The sequence below is a fragment of the Neoarius graeffei genome, chromosome 13, assembly GCF_027579695.1.
Source record: "Neoarius graeffei isolate fNeoGra1 chromosome 13, fNeoGra1.pri, whole genome shotgun sequence".
Classification (NCBI taxonomy): Eukaryota; Metazoa; Chordata; class Actinopteri; order Siluriformes; family Ariidae; genus Neoarius; species Neoarius graeffei.
Window position 1 is genome coordinate 14,136,929 of NC_083581.1, and position 17,883 is coordinate 14,154,811.

The 17,883-nt window shown below is 45.0% G+C and overlaps 1 protein-coding gene across 1 annotated transcript in view; it reads left to right on the forward strand.

Moving 5' to 3' along the window:
• The window catches only part of hecw2a (HECT, C2 and WW domain containing E3 ubiquitin protein ligase 2a), a 69,877-nt gene that overhangs the window by 23,548 nt on the left and 28,446 nt on the right, over positions 1–17,883 (forward strand). The window contains exons 12-16 of the mRNA XM_060937283.1: positions 1,846–1,952; positions 2,242–2,366; positions 3,029–3,214; positions 6,938–7,078; positions 7,170–7,272. Of these exons, the coding sequence (XP_060793266.1) occupies positions 1,846–1,952; positions 2,242–2,366; positions 3,029–3,214; positions 6,938–7,078; positions 7,170–7,272 (662 nt within the window). The remainder of the gene's footprint in view (positions 1–1,845; positions 1,953–2,241; positions 2,367–3,028; positions 3,215–6,937; positions 7,079–7,169; positions 7,273–17,883) is intronic.

Sequence of the window (17,883 nt, forward strand, 5' to 3'; positions counted from 1 at the left end):
ACACATCTCAAAAAAGTTGGGACCGGGGCAATAAGAGGCTGGAAAAGTTAAAGGTACAAAAAAGGAACAGCTGGAGGACCAAACTGCAACTCATTAGGTCAACTGGCAATAGGTCATTAACATGACTGGGTATAAAAAGAGCATCTTGGAGTGGCAGCGGCTCTCAGAAGTAAAGATGGGAAGAGGATCACCAATCCTCCTAATTCTGCGCCAACAAATAGTGGAGCAATATCAGAAAGGAGTTTGACAGTGTAAAATTGCAAAGAGTTTAAACATATCATCATCTACAGTGCATAATATCATCAAAAGATTCAGAGAATCTGGAAGAATCTCTGTGCGTAAGGGTCACGACCGGAAAACCATACTGGGTGCCCGTGATCTTCGGGCCCTTAGACGGCACTGCATCACATACAGGCATGCTTCTGTATTGGAAATCACAAAATGGGCTCAGGAATATTTCCAGAGAACATTATCTGTGAACACAATTCACCGTGCCATCCGCTGTTGCCAGCTAAGACTCTATAGTTCAAAGAAGAAGCCGTATCTAAACATGATCCAGAAGCGCAGACGTCTTCTCTGAGCCAAGGCTCATTTAAAATGGACTGTGACAAAGTGGAAAACTGTTCTGTGGTCAGACGAATCAAAATTTGAAGTTCTTTATGGAAATCAGGGACGCCGTGCCATTCGGACTAAAGAGGAGAAGGACGACCCAAGTTGTTATCAGCGCTCAGTTCAGAAGCCTGCATCTCTGATGGTATGGGGTTGCATTAGTGCGAGTGGCATGGGCAGCTTACACATCTGGAAAGACACCATCAATGCTGAAAGGTATATCCAGGTTCTAGAGCAACATATGCTCCCATCCAGACGACGTCTCTTTCAGGGAAGACCTTGCATTTTCCAACATGACAATGCCAAACCACATACTGCATCAATTACAGCATCATGGCTGCGTAGAAGAAGGGTCCGGGTGCTGAACTGGCCAGCTTGCAGTCCAGATCTTTCACCCATAGAAAACATTTGGCGCATCATAAAACGGAAGATACGACAAAAAAGACCTAAGACAGTTGAACAACTAGAATCCTACATTAGACAAGAATGGGTTAACATTCTTATCCCTAAACTTGAGCAACTTGTCTCTTCAGTCCCCAGATGTTTACAGAATGTTGTAAAGAGAAAAGGGGATGTCTCACAGTGGTAAACATGGCCTTGTCCCAACTTTTTTGAGATGTGTTGTTGTCATGAAATTTAAAATCACCTAATTTTTCTCTTTAAATGATACATTTTCTCAGTTTAAACATTTGATATGTCATCTATGTTCTATTCTGAATAAAATATGGAATTTTGAAACTTCCACATCATTGCATTTCGTTTTTATTTACAATTTGTACTTTGTCCCAACTTTTTTGGAATCGGGGTTGTAGTATATTGAATTGGGTCATGGTGAAGCAGGAAAAAATAGTGAAGAATATAAGTTCATTAATTGTTTTATTTAAAAAAAAACTAATAAAATTGGAAGTCTGTGATTCGAATTCAGTAGTTTTGGTCCACTAAACAAAAATACGTAATTGGGTGTCAGGTAAAATTCTCTTGAAAAATCTGAAAGGCAGTCTAACTTTAACTGAAGCTTTTGATTTGTATCTGCATGAGTTTATGCATTGTGCTGCTGTCAAGGGATTGGCTGATTAGAGAACCGCATAAAACAGCAGGTGTATGGGTGTTCCTAATAAAGTGGCCAGTGAGTGTATAGCAGGTCCTTAGTGAGATTTCCCAATGCTGATCTGTTAATGTTGTAAATTTTTTGGAATATTATTTCTAAACACGAGGTTGCGTCTGGTGTTCCATCAGGTACCAGAGCATCCGTAGAACCATGACCAGCGAGAGGAGCTCAGAGGAGCAAAGCGTAGACTTTCCTCCTGTTGATGATATGGACATGTTGTCCCACTCCATCTCTGGTGAGTTATGGCATTACACCAGCCTGGTGTCAATAATGTTTTCCTTTTTGGCCCATGAACTTTTGTGCAAAGAGAAAAGGTTTATTGTCGTAAGTGAAGCTCAGAGGAAACATTCAGGATGTTGTATGGTAATGCAATTTTTAAATTATGTTCTACTGAGGTTTTTTTTTTTTTCTCTCAAGTTCCAAAGATACATCACTAAACTTTAAGACCTGGCATTGTGGATTGAGCCCAGGACATTTTGCCAACACTCAAATCTAATTGCTCTGTGTGTATATCTTCTTGCCAGACTACCGTAGAGATGGTTCTTTGGCTCAGACCAGCTCTCACTCCCGTCTCACCCTGCTGCTTCAATCTCCTGGAGCCAAGTTTCTCTCCAGTCCTGACTTCTTCACTGTGCTGCATTCCAACCCTGTAAGTGCAGCTCTCACACACACACACACATGCGCGCGCGCACACACACCTCTCTACTCTTTGGATAATGCACTCAAATTCTGAGAACACATTGTTCTAATAAAATGCAAAATGCTGATAAAGTAGTGCGGTTTCCAGAACAAAGCAGTGATCTAAGAGGAATAAAGATTTTTCTTCTTTTCTTGTTATTCTGTCGGGTGTACTTTATGTATTTGTTGGATTTATTGTCATTTTTAAAGGAAAGATGGACAGTTTTAAAATCTACGAATTGTTATTACTCATGATCAATAGATAAATAAGACACAAGACCTATTGCTTGGGCAGAATGGTGGTGCAGTGGGTATTTTAAAGACTACATTGCATCATTTTGGATTTGAATTCCCCTAGACCTTCTTTACTGAATAATGCCCTCATCTTTTCAGCACATTTCTAGCAGTGATTTGAGCATTTGACTGCTGCCTTTGTATCATGATTGTACATTACATCATGTGAGTAGGATATAATTCATCTTGAATGTTGTATAAAAGCTTAGTACTAAAGAGCCTATCTCAGTGCCTGCTAATCAGTATTAATCATTTCAGTTACATAAAAAGTCTCAAACAGGTCTATTAATAGCTCAGAAAGGAAAAACCTTTTGATCAGAGTTTTCCATTGTCTTTCAGAGTGCCTATCGCATGTTTACAAGCAACACGTGTCTGAAGCACATGATCAGTAGAGTTCGGCGGGATGTGCAGCATTTTGAACGCTACCAGCACAACCGAGACTTGGTCACCTTCCTCAACTTGTTTACTAACAAGCAGCTTGAGCTGCCACGTGGCTGGGAGATGAAACATGACCACACTGGCAAGGTGTGTGTGGGAGAAATACCATAATGAACAGAAGCATATGCTGGGCGAGTCTTGTTTAATAGTGATACACTGTGATATTGAATCTCTGAATTTGATTTGCGCCTTTGTTTCTGATTTAATCCTGAATATCATGAGCATGAGCTATGTGGTGTGACTGTGCAGAAACTCAGCAAAACTGGAAATTATATCATAAGTAACAGGAAGTCAAGTCAAGTTTATTTCTATAGTGCTTTTAACAAGAGACATTGTCGCAAAGCAGCTTTACAGAATTTGAATGACTTTAAACATGAGCTAATTTTATCCCTAATCTATCCCCAATGAGCAAGCCTGTGGCGATGGCGGCAAGGAAAAACGAGATTTCTGAGATTACTTTCTTAGACGACATGAGGAAGAAATCTCGAGAGGAACCAGACTCAAAAGGGAACCCATCCTCATTTGGGCGACAACAGACAACATGACTATAACATTAACAGTTTTAACATGAGGGCGGCACGGTGGTGTAGTGGTTAGCGCTGTCGCCTCGCAGCAAGAAGGTCCGGGTTTGAGCCCCGTGGCCGGCGAGGGCCTTTCTGTGTGGAGTTTGCATGTTCTCCCCGTGTCCGCATGGGTTTCCTCCGGGTGCTCCGCTTTCCCCCACAGTCCAAAGACATGCAGGTTAGGTTAACTGGTGACTCTAATTTGACTGTAGGTGTGAATGTGAGTATGAATGGTTGTCTGTGTCTGTGTCAGCCCTGTGATGACCTGGCGACTTGTCCAGGGTGTACCCCGCCTTTTGCCCGTAGTCAGCTGGGATAGGCTCCAGCTTGCCTGCGACCCTGTAGAACAGGATAAAGCAGCTAGAGATAATGAGATGAGATGAGTTTTAACATGAAGTCTGTTTTGTTGATGTTATAAACTCTTTATTGATGGAAACTTGAGTGCAAAACTATTCATGACAACTGTAGTCCTAAAGTTAGCAAGTCAACTGTAGGCCTCAGCCATAAAAGAATTACTGTAAGTGTCCAGAGCATCTTCCAAGTGTGACTTTCAACTATCCATATGGGGCCATCCTCCACAGGAGCGATGTGATGAGACTCCGACCAGACATAGGGCATCAGGATGGATCAGGCAGGTCCGAGGAGCAGAAGAGGTCAGCATCTTGATCTCAGGATTGACATGTAACTCAGAGGGACAGATAGAGTTGGGGGGGAGAGACAGAGAGAGAAAAAAAACACAGGTTGTTAGGTATGCCCAGTGTCACCTGAATAAGTAGAAACAGTATACATTTTGCGCTGAGTGCAAGCAGGGACTCCGGCAAAACTAACTATGACAGCATAACTAAAAGGGGAGAGCCAGAAGGTAACACAGGCATGAGGGAGCCCCAGGACATAAAGCAGCCAGCCACTACACCGTCAACAAACTTGAGTGAGCAGACGAGTGGGGGACTGACAGCATCCATACATCCCAGTTTACCAAAACACTCTGTCTGAGGACCCTCCACATCTACTCTTTTACCTCATAAACACTATTAACAAAAGGCTTGACTAAACAGATAAGCCCAGACTTAAACGCTGAGACTGTGTCTGATTTCCGAACGCTACTTGGAAGGCTGTTCCATAACTGTGGGGCTTTGTAAGAAAAGGCTCTGCCCCCTGATGTAGCCTTCACTATACAAGGTACCAGCAGATAGCCTGCACCTTTTGATCTCAGTAGGCATGGCAGGTCATAAAGGACGAGAAGTTCGCTCAGGTACTGTGGCGCGAGACCATTCAGTGCTTTAAAGATCAATAGTAGTATTTTATAATCAATATGAAATTTGATTGGGAGCCAATGCAGTGTGGATAAGACAGGGGTGATGTGGACATATTTTCTAGTTCTAGTAAGGACTCTTGCTGCTGCATTTTGAACTAACTGGAGCTTGTTTATGCACTTATTGGAACATCCAGACAGTAAGGCATTACAATAATCAAACCTAGAGGTAACAAAAGCATGAACTAGTTTTTCTGCGTTGTGCAGTGAAATTAAATGTCTTATCTTAGCAATATTTCTGAGATGAAAGAAAGCTATCCGGGTAATGTTATCAATGTGAGTTTTGAATGAAAGACTGGGGTCAATAATCACCCTGAGGTCTTTTACTGCTGCACGTGAAGAAACAGAAAGGCCATCCAGAGTTGCTGTGTAATCAGAAAACTTACTTCTAGCTGCATGTGGTCCTAGTACAAGTACTTCAGTCTTGTCAGAGTTAAGCAGAAGGAAGTTAATAAGCATCCAGTGTCTAATGTCCTTTGCACATTCCTCGGTTCTATTAAGCTGGTGTTTCTCATCTGGTTTTGCAGAAACGTACAACTGTGTGTCATCAGTATAACAGTGGAAACTAATACAATGTTTACCAAGTATGGGGGCAGCAGCATAAAGTGTATAATAAGTTGATTGTAACTGGTTTAAAGACAGTGGATATAATGAGAGGTATAATAACAGTAGCATCTAATAGAAAAGCAAATATGTAATTGTAATGACCTTTTGCTGACATTCTATTAAACTTTTATAGGCTTTTAAAAGCCCTTGGAGAGATGGAAATGTCTGCTGTGATTGATAGTATGCTGTGAAAAAATCAGCTCACATTTTACCCTTTCAATAAAAGTGCTGGGACGAAGAGTGAGGCTTTCTCGCTGCTCATCTTCACTGTGTCCTGAACATGTCCTGTTGATTATGAAATTTAAAAAAATCATAATCTGTACTGTGATATAAGCTACAGGGGACATGGGGGCGGGGGATGTACTTTATAACTTTCCACAAAGTTTTCTATTAAGGTCATTGTATTTCCGGGTCAGTTCACCAACATGGAACCCACAACAATGGAGAGCACACACCAGCGGGAGACGTTTTGAGATTGTCCTCAAATATAAAGACATTAAATCCACTTTGCAGATGTGTTTTTTGTGCGGTTTTTTGGCATTCGAGTTGAATGCTAATGCTGCCACTCAGTAAGTGAGGCATTCTGCCACTCAGTGACTTCTGCATACAGTGATGTCACGTGCATACCATCTAGCAAGTGACGATATGATTGGTCACACAGTCTAGATACCGTAAATGCTGATAATGCATCACAATTTTGAATATACTATGATTTGTGCTGGTAAATCAATAGGAATTTCTATCTCTAGCAAATTTTAAATGTGTGTTAACTCTAAATACCACGTATTTAGAGGTTTTTACTTGTTATTTCAGAAAATGAAAAACTTTGTGGAAACTTAAAAAAATACATATTTCCCCCCCTCCATGTCCCTTCAGGGTCTCTGTAGCTTATATTGCAACCAAGATTATGAGTTTTCATTTCATAATCAACGGGACATGTTCGGGACACAGTGAAGATGAACAGCTAGAAAGCTTCACTCTTCGTCCCAGCATAAACATAATAGGTGTATTTTACATGCGTTTAGCCTCAGTGACAGCTTTGTTTCCATGTTCCTGAACTGACCCGGAAGTACACTGACCTAAATGAAAAACTTTGCAAGAAAGATTTTGCTAGATCTTGCAAAAGTACATCCTTTTTTCCCGTGTGTGTGTGTGTGTGTGTGTGTGTTTGTTTAAATCACAGCAATTTGGTTAACCAAATTAAAAAAAAAAACGCATCACACCATCTTGTAATGTTTATTACTTACTCCATATTTTGTATATAAAATATGTTAACAACGCTGATCAAACTGACACCTGAAGTGTTACCTGTGCATTCTCTCTCACTAGCTCTTCTTTGTGGATCACAACTGCCGTGCCACAACGTTCATCGACCCACGGCTGCCCCTACAGAGCTCACGCTCCAGCGGCCTCCTGGCCCATCGACAGCATCTGAGCCGCCAGAGGAGCCACAGCGCTGGAGAGGTACAGGTACAGGCCTCTGCCTTCACTGCCATGTTTTATTGTGTCTTTCTCATTCTCAGATGAATAGTGTACATACTTGATTTTCTTTGTGCTTCAGGTGGCAGATGACTCTCGCTCCCCAAGCCCACCCATGCAACCTCGACCCTCAAGCACTTTTGCTGGCTCCAGTCGTAACCAGTACCAAGACCTGGTACCTATGGGTAAGTGGGAGGAAAAATCCTTACTCCCAGTCCTACATGCATGCTTCTTGGGAAAGAATTTGTCCTACTGAGTAGCGCCCTAGTTATTGAGACCTCATTTGAGAGTAGGTTTTAATCCATTGTGGGTTACATTGGTGCTGTAACCTAGGAATAGAGCAGGACTCAAGAAGTTTTCTGTTTGTTCTTAGACTTGTCTCAGACTTGGGTGTTGCTCTCACAAAATATGGCTTTTGTCTACCCCGAGATGTGTTTGCATGGACAAATTTTGACGACATAATTCCTTTGAGAAAATATAGCATAATCATTGGAAAAATACACACATGAAGCCAACTGGTTAAAGTAAGGCTTGTCCTTGAAAAGGATTTCAGGCTTAATCTTGACTCAGTCTCACTTTCATCGGACTCGATCTTGTCTTGGCCTCAACTCCCTTAAGGCTCAGTGTTGATTCAATCTCAACTACTCTTGGTCTTGAACTTTTCTTGGACTTGTCAAAGGGAGTCTTGACTACAGCTTTAACATAACCCTCTATCCCAATAAGACCTGCTGGTGCTGAAGATGGACAAAAAAATCCAAAGGGGAATCAGATGTAGTGGATAAATGACTTCATAATATTAGGGTCAAAGTCCCTCCTGTCCCAGGACTTGGTCTTCCCAGGCAGGCAGTCTCCCGTCCAAGTAATAACCAGGCAGTTAAGGTGCATTGGGCGGCATCAATCTCCGTTTCCATAGCCCTCTGCCTCTCACCTATTATATACAGTGTCTTGCAAAAGTATTCATCCCCCTTGGTGTTTGTCCTGTTTTGTTGCATTACAAGCTTAACTTGTGTACTAGATCCCTTACCTACATGTCTATTCAAACAGATAATACCTGAAGTAATTGAACCGCTTCTAAAAATAATAAATTCTTCTCTTATGATTGGCTATGTACCCAAATCCTTTAAACTAGCAGTTATCAAACCTCTGATTAAAAAACCTGACCTTGATCCCTGTTAGCTGTCCAATTATCGGCCAATATCAAACCTCCCCTTTATCTCCAAGATCCTTGAAAAAGCTGTGGCACAACAGTTATGCTTATATTTACATAGGAATAACATCCATGAATGTATCAGCCAGGATTTAGACCTCATTATAGCACAGAGACAGCTCTGGTTAAAGTAGTAAACGACCTACTGTTGGCATCTGATCAGGGCTGTGTCTTGCTGCTTGTGTTGCTTGACCTTAGTGCAGCATTTGATACCATTGATCATTCCATTCTCCTGGATAGACTAGAAAATGTTGTGGGAGTTAAGGGAATGGCCCTCTCCTGGCTCAGGTCTTATTTAACTGATCACTCTCAGTATGTTGATGTAAATGGTGATTTTTCTAGACATACTGAGGTAAAGTTTGGTGTTCCACAGGGTTCTGTCTTGGGTCCACTGCTTTATTCTTTATATATGCTACCTCTGGGTGATATTATTCATAGACATTGTATTAGTTTCCACTGTTATGCTGATGACACACAGTTGTATGTTTCTGCAAAACCTGATGAGACATCAGATTAATAGAATTGAGGAATGTGTGAAGGACATTAGACACTGGATGCTTATTAACTTCCTTCTGCTTAACTCTGACAAGACTGAAGTACTTGTACTAGGACCACATGCAGCTAGAAGTAAGTTTTCTGATTACACAGTAACTCTGGATGGCCTTTCTGTTTCTTCACATGCAGCAGTAAAAGACCTCAGGGTGATTATTGACCCCAGTCTTTCATTCGAAACTCACATTGATAACATTACCCGGATAGCTTTCTTTCATCTCAGAAATATTGCTAAGATAAGAAATTTAATGTTACTACATGACGCAGAAAAACTAGTTCATGCTTTCGTTACCTCCAGGTTGGATTATTGTAATGCCTTACTGTCTGGATGTTCCAATAAGTGCATAAACAAGCTCCAGTTAGTTCAAAATGCAGCAGCAAGAGTCCTTACTAGAACTAGAAAATATGACCACATCACCCCTGTCTTATCCACACTGCATTGGCTCCCAATCAAATTTCGTATTAATTATTAAATACTACTTTTGACCTTTAAAGCACTGAATGGTCTCACACCACAGTACCTGAGTGAACTTCTGGTCCTCTATGACCCTCCACGCCTACTTGGATCAAAAGGTGCAGACTATCTGCTGGTACCTCGTATAGTGAAGGCTACATCGGGGGCAGAGCCTTTTCTTACAAAGCCCCATAGTTATGGAACAGCCTTCCAAGTAGTGTTCGGGAATCAGACACAGTCTCAGCATTTAAGTCTAGGCTGAAAACATATCTGTTTATTCAAGCCTTTTGTTAATGGTGTTTATGAGGTAAACGTGTAGATCTGGAGGGCCCTCAGGCATACAGTGTTTTGGTAAACTGGGATGTATGGATGCTGTCAGTCCCCCACTCGCTTGCTCACTCGAGTTTGTTGACGGTGTAGTGGCTGGCTGCTTTATGTCCTGGAGCTCCCTCATGCCTGTGTTACCTTCTGGCTCTCCCCTTTTAGTTATACTGTCATAGTTAGTTTTGCCGGAGTCCCTGCTTGTACTCCGTGCAATATGTATACTGTTCCTACTTATTCAAGTGACATTGGGCATACCTAACAACCTGTGTTTTCTCTCCCTCCCCTCTCCCCATCTGTCCCTCTGAGTTACATGTCGGTCCTGGGATCGAGATGCTGACCTCTTCTGCTCCTTGGACCTTCCTGATCCATCCTGATGCCCTATGTCTGGTCGGAGTCTCATCACATCGTTCTTGTAGAGGACGGCCCCATATGGACAGTTGAAAGTCACACTTGGAAGATGCTCTGGACACTTACAGTAATTATTTTATGGCTGAGGCCTACAGTTGACTTGCTAACTTTAGGACTGCAGTCGTCATGAACAGTTTTACACTCAAGTTTCCATCAATGAAGAGTTTATAACATCAACGAAACTGACTTCATGTTAAAACTGTTAATGTTATAGTCATGTTGTCGGTTGTTGCTCAAATGAGGATGGGTTCCCTTTTGAGTCTGGTTCCTCTCGAGATTTCTTCCTCATGTTGTCTGAGGGAGCTTTTCCTTGCCACCGTCACCACAGGCTTGCTCACTGGGGATAGATTAGAAATAAAATTAGCTCATGTTTTAAGTCATTCAAATTCTGTAAAGCTGCTTTGTGACAATGTTTATTGTTAAAAGCGCTATACAAATAAACTTGACTTGACAAGCTGGAATTAAAATGGATTTTTGGGAGGTTAGCACCATTTCAGCCACTGGAGGTGCATAAGCATACTCTTGGTGCTGGTCCCAAGCCCGGATAAATTGGAGAGGGTTGCGTCAGGAAGGGCATCCGGTATAAAACCGTGCCAAATCTAACATGTGGATTGAAAAGAGAAATACCATACCGGATCGGTCGGGGCCTGGGTTAACAACGACTGCCTCCGGTACTATTGGTCAACAGGGTGCCGGTGGAAAGTATGCTACTGTTGCATCAAAACAGAGAAGGAGAAAGAGAGGGGGGAGGTGTGTTAGGAGAGAGCATGAAAGATGGAAGGGAAGGAGCTTAGAATTGAGGTTAGGAACACTGAATGTGGGAACATTGACTGGCAGAGCGAGAGAGTTAGCAGATATGATGGCAAGAAGGAAGTTGGACATTTTGTGTGTGCAGGAGATGAGGTGGAAAGGAAGCAAGGCCAAGAACATTGGAGGTGGAGGCAAGTTGTTTTATTATGGAGTCGATGGAAAGAGAAATGGTGTTGGTATTGTTTTGAGGGGAGAATTGGTCAACAGCGTGATTGATGTGAAGAGGGTGTCAGAGTGATAGGCATGAAGTTGGAGATTCAAGGAGTGGTAATCAATGTTGTGTGCGTGTATACCCCACAGATTGGATGTGTGAATGAAGAGAAAGAGTCTTTCTGGGAAAAGATGGATGAAGTGGTAGAAAGTATACCAAGGGAGGAGCGCATGCTGATAGGAGCAGATTTCAATGGACATGTTGGCAAGGGAAACAGAGGAGATGAGGGCGTGATGGGCAAATATGGTGTAAGAGAGAGAAATGTGGAAGGGCAAATGGTGGTTGATTTTTCAAAAAGAGGATGAATTTGGCAATAGTCAATACATACTTCGAGAAGAAAGAGCAGCACTGGGTGATGTTTAAGAGTGGAGGAAGATCTACACAGGTGGACTACATACTCTGCAGAAGGGGTAACCTGAAGGAGATTGGAGACTGTAAAGTGATGGCAGGAGAGAGTGTAGCTAGACAGCATCGAGTGGTTATGTGCAGGATGAGCTTGAAAGTGAAAAAGAGGAAGCGTGAATTAGTGGAGCCAAAGATTAAGTGGTGGAAACTAAAAGAGGTTGATCATCAGAAGGAGTTTAGGGAAGAAATGAGATGAGCATTGAGTGGTAATGGAAGTCTGCCAGAAGATTGGGATACTACTGCTGTACTAGTAAGAGAGGCAGCAAGGAAGGTGCTAGGGTGGTCATCGGGAAGGAGGAAGGAAGACAAGGAGACATGGTGGAACAAAGAAGTGCAAGAAATTATAAAAGAGAAGCAAAGCAAAGAAGAATTGGGACGATCAGAGAGACGAGGAAAGCAGGCAGTTATACAGAAAGACGAGACAGAAGGCAAAAAGAGCTGTAGTGAAGGCGAAAGCAGATGCATATCAGGAGTTGTATGAAAGACTGGAGACCAAAGAAGGAAAGAAAGACCTGTACAGACTAGCTAGGCAGAGAAACAGGGAAGCGAGTGATGTACAGCGGGTAAGAGTGATGAAAGATGTAAATGGAAATGTGCTGACAAACAAAGAGAGTGTATTAAGAAGGTGGAAAGAGTGCTTTGAGGATTTATTAAATGAGGAGAATCCAAGAGAGAAAAGGTCAGATTCGTTGGAGACAGCAAATCAGGAAGTAGAGTTGGTTAGTAAGGATGAGGTGAGGGCAGCCATGAAAAGAATGAAGACTGGGAAAGCAGTCGGACCAGATGGTATCCCGATTGAGGCTTGGAGATGTTTGTGTGAGACGGCTGTGGAGTTCCTTATGAGATTGTTGAATAAGCTCCTAGAGAATGAGAAAATGCCAGATGAATGGAGAAAGAGTGTGCTAGTCTCAATATACAAGAATAAGGGAGATGTACAGAGCTGCAGTAATTACAGAGGGATAAAATTGATGAGCCACACCATGAAGTTATGGGAAAGGGTATTGGAGGCGAGATTGAGAAGAGGTGTAGCAATCTGTGAACAGCAGTACGGGATGCAGTTTTTGCTTTAAGAATGTGTGGCAGCGGGGGCATGGTCAAGCGTCGGTCTGTGACCGGAGGGCAGAGTCAGGGAAGGTAAGTGGCAGAATCACTACATCTGATGTCAATTAACCTGTGTTTGTGTGTCTTCCCAGCGACCACGCCCTATATAAGGAGAGAGAGTGCAGAGGAACAGCGCTCTCTCCCCAACCAGACGACTGATGTGTGTGTGCGTGTCTGAGTGTCTGGGAGAGTGAAACACTGAAAAGTGCTGAAATAAAGAGTTTTTGGAAACTCAGTTCTGGCCTGCTGTACTTCTGTGCTCCACCCACCCGCGCAAAGTTTTACAGTGGTGCCGAAACCCGGGGGAGCACAGAGGAGAACAGCCCCATGGAGTCCTCCCCCTTTGCAGACCTGATCCACGCCCTCGCCACGGCCCAACAGAGCCAGCACCAGGCGCTGCTCGCCCTCCGAAAGGAGCAAGAACAACGGTTCGAGGCCCTGATGATGGTGCAACAGGAAGATCGTCAGGCATTCTGGCACCTCCTCGCGTCGGCAGGGTCCACCACCGCGGGCCCACCCCACCTCACCCTAACAAAGATGAGCCTGCACGATGACCCCGAGGCCTTCCTCGCACTACTTGAACAAGCAGCAGAGGCCTCGGGCTGGCCGGTGGAACAATGCACGGCGCGCCTCCTCCCCTTGCTAACGGGCGAGGCGCAGCTGGCTGCGCTACAGCTTCCTGCCGACAGCCAGCTGGTCTGCGCAGACCTGTGCCGGGCCGTCCTCCAGCGTGTGGGGCGCACCCCCGAACAACAACACCAGCGCTTTCACGCTCTATGTCTGGAGGAGGTCAGCCGGCCGTTCGCGTTTGGCCAGCAACTCCGGGACGCTTGCCGGCAGTGGCTGAGGGCTGACATCCGTGACGCTGACGGAACCATTGATCTGGTGGCACTGGAGCAGTTCATCGTCCAGCTTCCCGAAGGAACAGCGGAGTGGGTCCAGTGCCATTGCCCGGCGTCGCTGGATCAGGCCATCGAGTTGGCGGAGGATCATTTGGCGGCTGTTCCCACAGCAGGATCGCAGATCTCCTCTCTCTCTCTCTCTCTGTCTCATCCTCGCCCCGTTCCCCCACTGCGGAGGCGGGGGCCGGCTCCACCCCAGCCGGCCTGCCGCACTCGCGGTGCCCTCCCGTTTCCCGCTTCCGTGTCTGTCCCCCCCCCAGGTGAGTGAGCCCCAGAGCGCCGGTGCAGAGAGAAAGCCCGGGCCGGTTTGCTGGCACTGCGGGGAGCCGGGGCACCTCCAGCATCAGTGCTCGGTAATGGAGGTGGGCGCGGTGGTCCGGATCCCTGACGCGCCAGGAACCGCCCTCGATTGGGCCGGAGCGTATCGCATAACGGTGAGTGTCCAAGGGGATACGTATCAGGCTTTGGTGGACTCTGGCTGTAATCAGACCTCAATCCACCAAAGCCTGGTGCAAGACGAGGCATTGGGAGGAGCACAGTTGGTGAAGGTGTTGTGTGTGTGTGTGTGTGTGCACAGTGATGTTCACAACTACCCTTTAGTGTCGGTCCACATTCTATTTCGAGGGGAGAAATTTAGTGTAAAGGTGGCGGCTAATCCTCGCCTTACCCACTCGATAATTTTGGGGACTGATTGGCCGGGATTTCGGGAGTTAATGACTCACTTAGTGAAGAGTGGGTCCTGCCGTAGTTCAGCAGGGGGAGGTCCCGGTGTGGCATTGGCGGAAGCAGCTGTCACAGAGCCATCTACGTCATCTCCGCGTCAGAGTGAGGAGCAAGGCAAGTTTATTTATATAGCACATTTCATACACAGTGGCAGTTCAATGTGCTTTACAGAAGTAAAAGCAAAACAGTAAACAATAGAAAATAAAATTACATAAAATAAATGGGGAAGAAAATTAATAAGAATTAAACAATAGTAGAAATAAAATAATAATGAGAGTTCAATTTAAAAAAAAGCAGAATAAAATAGAATAAAAGTTAAGTAAAATTTAAAACATGGAGTGACTGTAAAAGTAAAGAGTTTAAAACATGTAGAGATGGCAATATTAATAATTTAGCAGAAAGCATCTGAAAACAGCTTGGTCTTTAGTCTAGATTTGAAGCTGCCAACAGCAGGAGCATTTTTGATGTCCTCTGGCAGTTGGTTCCATAGCTGTACTGCATAGTAGCTAAAAGCTGCTTCACCACACTTTGTTTTAACAACAGGTTTTAACAGTAAATTTTTCTGCTGCGATCTGGTAGATCTGATTGGGTTAGGCCGCTGCAACATATCAGAGAGGTAATTGGGCCCTGTACCATTTAGAGATTTGTACACCAGCAGTAATGCTTTAAAGTCAATTCTGTAGCTTACTGGAAGCCAGTGAAGGGACCTTAGAATTGGAGTAATGTGTTCTGTTCTTTTTGTTCGTGTGAGAACCCTAGCTGCTGCATTTTGAACCAGCTGAAGTCGTTTGATGGTGTTTTTTTGGCAGGCCTGTGAAAAGGCCATTGCAGTAATCAACCCTACTAGAGATGAAGGCATGTATAAGTTTTTCCAGATCATTTTTTGACATAAGTCCTCTTAGTTTGGAAATGTTTTTTAGGTGATAAAATGCCGTTTTAGTGATTGCTTTCATGTGCCTGTCAAAGTTTAGCTCGCTGTCAATGAAAACACCAAGATTTTTAACCATTTATTTTGTTTTAATCCCCTTTGTGTCAAGAATAGTTGTAATCCTGAGTCTTTCATCTTTTTTTCCAAATAGAATTACTTCTGTTTTATCTGTGTTCAGCTGAAGAAAATTTTGTGACATCCAGTTGTTGATTTGATCAATACACTGGTAGAGACATTCAAGGGGGGCATAATCATTAGGTGATAGAGCAAGATAAATTTGGGTATCATCTGCATAGCAGTGATATAAAATTGAATTGTTCTTGATAATTTGCCCAAGTGGGAGCAGCAGGCTCCTCCTCCCTCTCTCGGGGAATCCCTCGCGGATTTCCCGTTAGAGCAGTCGCGAGACGAGACTCTGCGGCATGTGTTTGACCAAGTGAGTCGATGGTCAAACGCTCCAGCCAAACGCCACCCCATCCTTCCCCTATTTCTCCATTATGCGGGATAGATTATACCGAGTGACGCAGGACACTCAGACTAAGGAGACGGTCTCACAACTTTTGATTCCCAAGAGCCACCGGGAATTCGTATTCTAGGCGGCTCACTTTAATCCCATGGCTGGACACTTGGGGCAGGATAAGACACTAGCCCGAATAATGGCCCGGTTCTATTGGCCAGGGATTCGCGGCAATGTCCATAGGTGGTGTACGGCATGCCGCGAATGCCAGTTAGTAAATCCAGCGGCCATTCCAAATGCGCCTTTGCGCCCTCTACCATTAATCGAGACCCCGTTCGAAAGAATTGGGATGAATCTCGTCGGGCCATTAGATCGGTCAACATGAGGGTATCGCTTTATTTTAGTCCTGGTGGACTATGCAACGCGATACCCGGAAGCAGTGCCTCTTCGCAATATCTCAGCACTCAGTATTGTGGAAGCGCTCTTCCACGTCATCTCCCAAGTCGGAATCCCCAAAGAGATTCTGACTGATCAAGGCACTTCGTTTATGTCACACACACTGCGCGAACTGTATGGGTTATTGGGAATTAAGCCGATCTGCACCAGCATTTATCACCCACAAATGGATGGTTTAGTCGAACGGTTCAACTGCACACTCAAGAATATAATTTAAAACTTCGTAAGCGAGGACGCACGCAATTGGGATAAATGGCTCAAACCCCTGTTATTCGCAGTGCAAGAGGTCCCACAAGCCTCCACGGGGTTCTCCCCGTTCGAATTATTATATGGGCGTAAGCCGCACGGGATGTACTGCAGGAAAATTGGGAGGAGGGACCTTCACCAAGCAAAAACGAAATTCAGTACATTATTGACCTGCACACAAAACTCCACGCGCTCACACATCTAACCCAGGAGAATTTGCGACAGGCCCAAGAATGGCAAATCCGCCTGTACGACAGGGGCACACACCTTAGGGCGTTCGCACCGGGAGATAAAGTACTCGTACTGTTGCCCACATCGAGCTCCAAATTGGTCGCCAAGTGGCAAGGACCCTTTGAGGTCACATGGCGAGTCGGGGACGTTGACTATGAGATAAGGCGAACGGACAGGGGTGGGGCGCTACAGATTTACCACCTCAATCTGCTTAAACTCGGGAACGAGGAGGTCCCCGTGGCGTTGGTGTCGGTGGTTCCGGAGAAGGCGGAGCTGGGGCCAGAGGTTCAAAAAGGAACATTGACATCACTTACTGTTCCGGTCCCCTGTGGAGACCACCTCTCCCCGACCCAACTCACGGAGGTTGCCTAGTTGCAGACCGAATTTTTGGATGTGTTCTCGCCCCTGCCCGGCCGCACCCGCCTCATAGAACACCACATTGAGATGCCCCCGGGGGTGGTAGTGCGCAGCCGCCCTTACTGGCTACCCGAACACAAGAAAAAAGTGGTTTGGGAAGAACTCGAGGCCATGCTCGAAATGGGCATCGTCGAGGAGTCCCACAGTGACTGGAGCAGCCCGGTGGTCTTGGTTCCCAAGGCCGATGGGTCAGTCCGGTTCTGTGTGGACTATAGAAAAGTCAACGCGGTGTCTAAATTCGACGCGTACCCAATGCCTCGCATTGATGAGTTGCTGGATCGACTAGGCACGGCTTGCTTTTATTCGACACTGGATTTGACAAAGGGTTATTGGCAGATCCCCTTGACTCCATTATCCCGAGAAAAAACGGCCTTTTCCACACCGTTTGGCTTGCATCAATTTGTCACACTTCCTTTTGGGTTGTTTGGGGCACCCGCTACATTTCAGCGGCTTATGGACAGGGTCCTCCGCCCCCACGCCACCTACGTGGCCGCATACTTGGACGATATAATAATCTATAGGAATGACTGGCCCCGGCATTTGCAACACCTGAGGGCTGTCCTTGGGTCGCTGAGGCGAACGGGTCTCACGGCCAACCCGAAAAAGTTTGCGATTGGGCAGGTGGAAGTACGGTATCTGAGCTTCCACTTGGGCAATGGGCAGGTGCGTCCCCAAATTAATAAGACAGCAGCGATTGCGGCCTGCCTGAGGCCCAAGACCAAAAAGGGGGTGAGACTGTTCCTGGGTCTGGCTGGCTACTATCGTAGGTTTATACCTAATTATTCGGACGTCACCAGCCCGCTGACTGATCTCACTAAAAAGGGGGCACCAAATCCGGTCCAGTGGACAGAGCAATGCCAGCAGGCTTTCTCTGAGGTGAAGGCTGCACTGTGTGGGGGGCCACTGTTACACTCCCCTGCCTTTTCTCTCCCCTTTATGTTGCAGACGGACGCATCGGACAGGG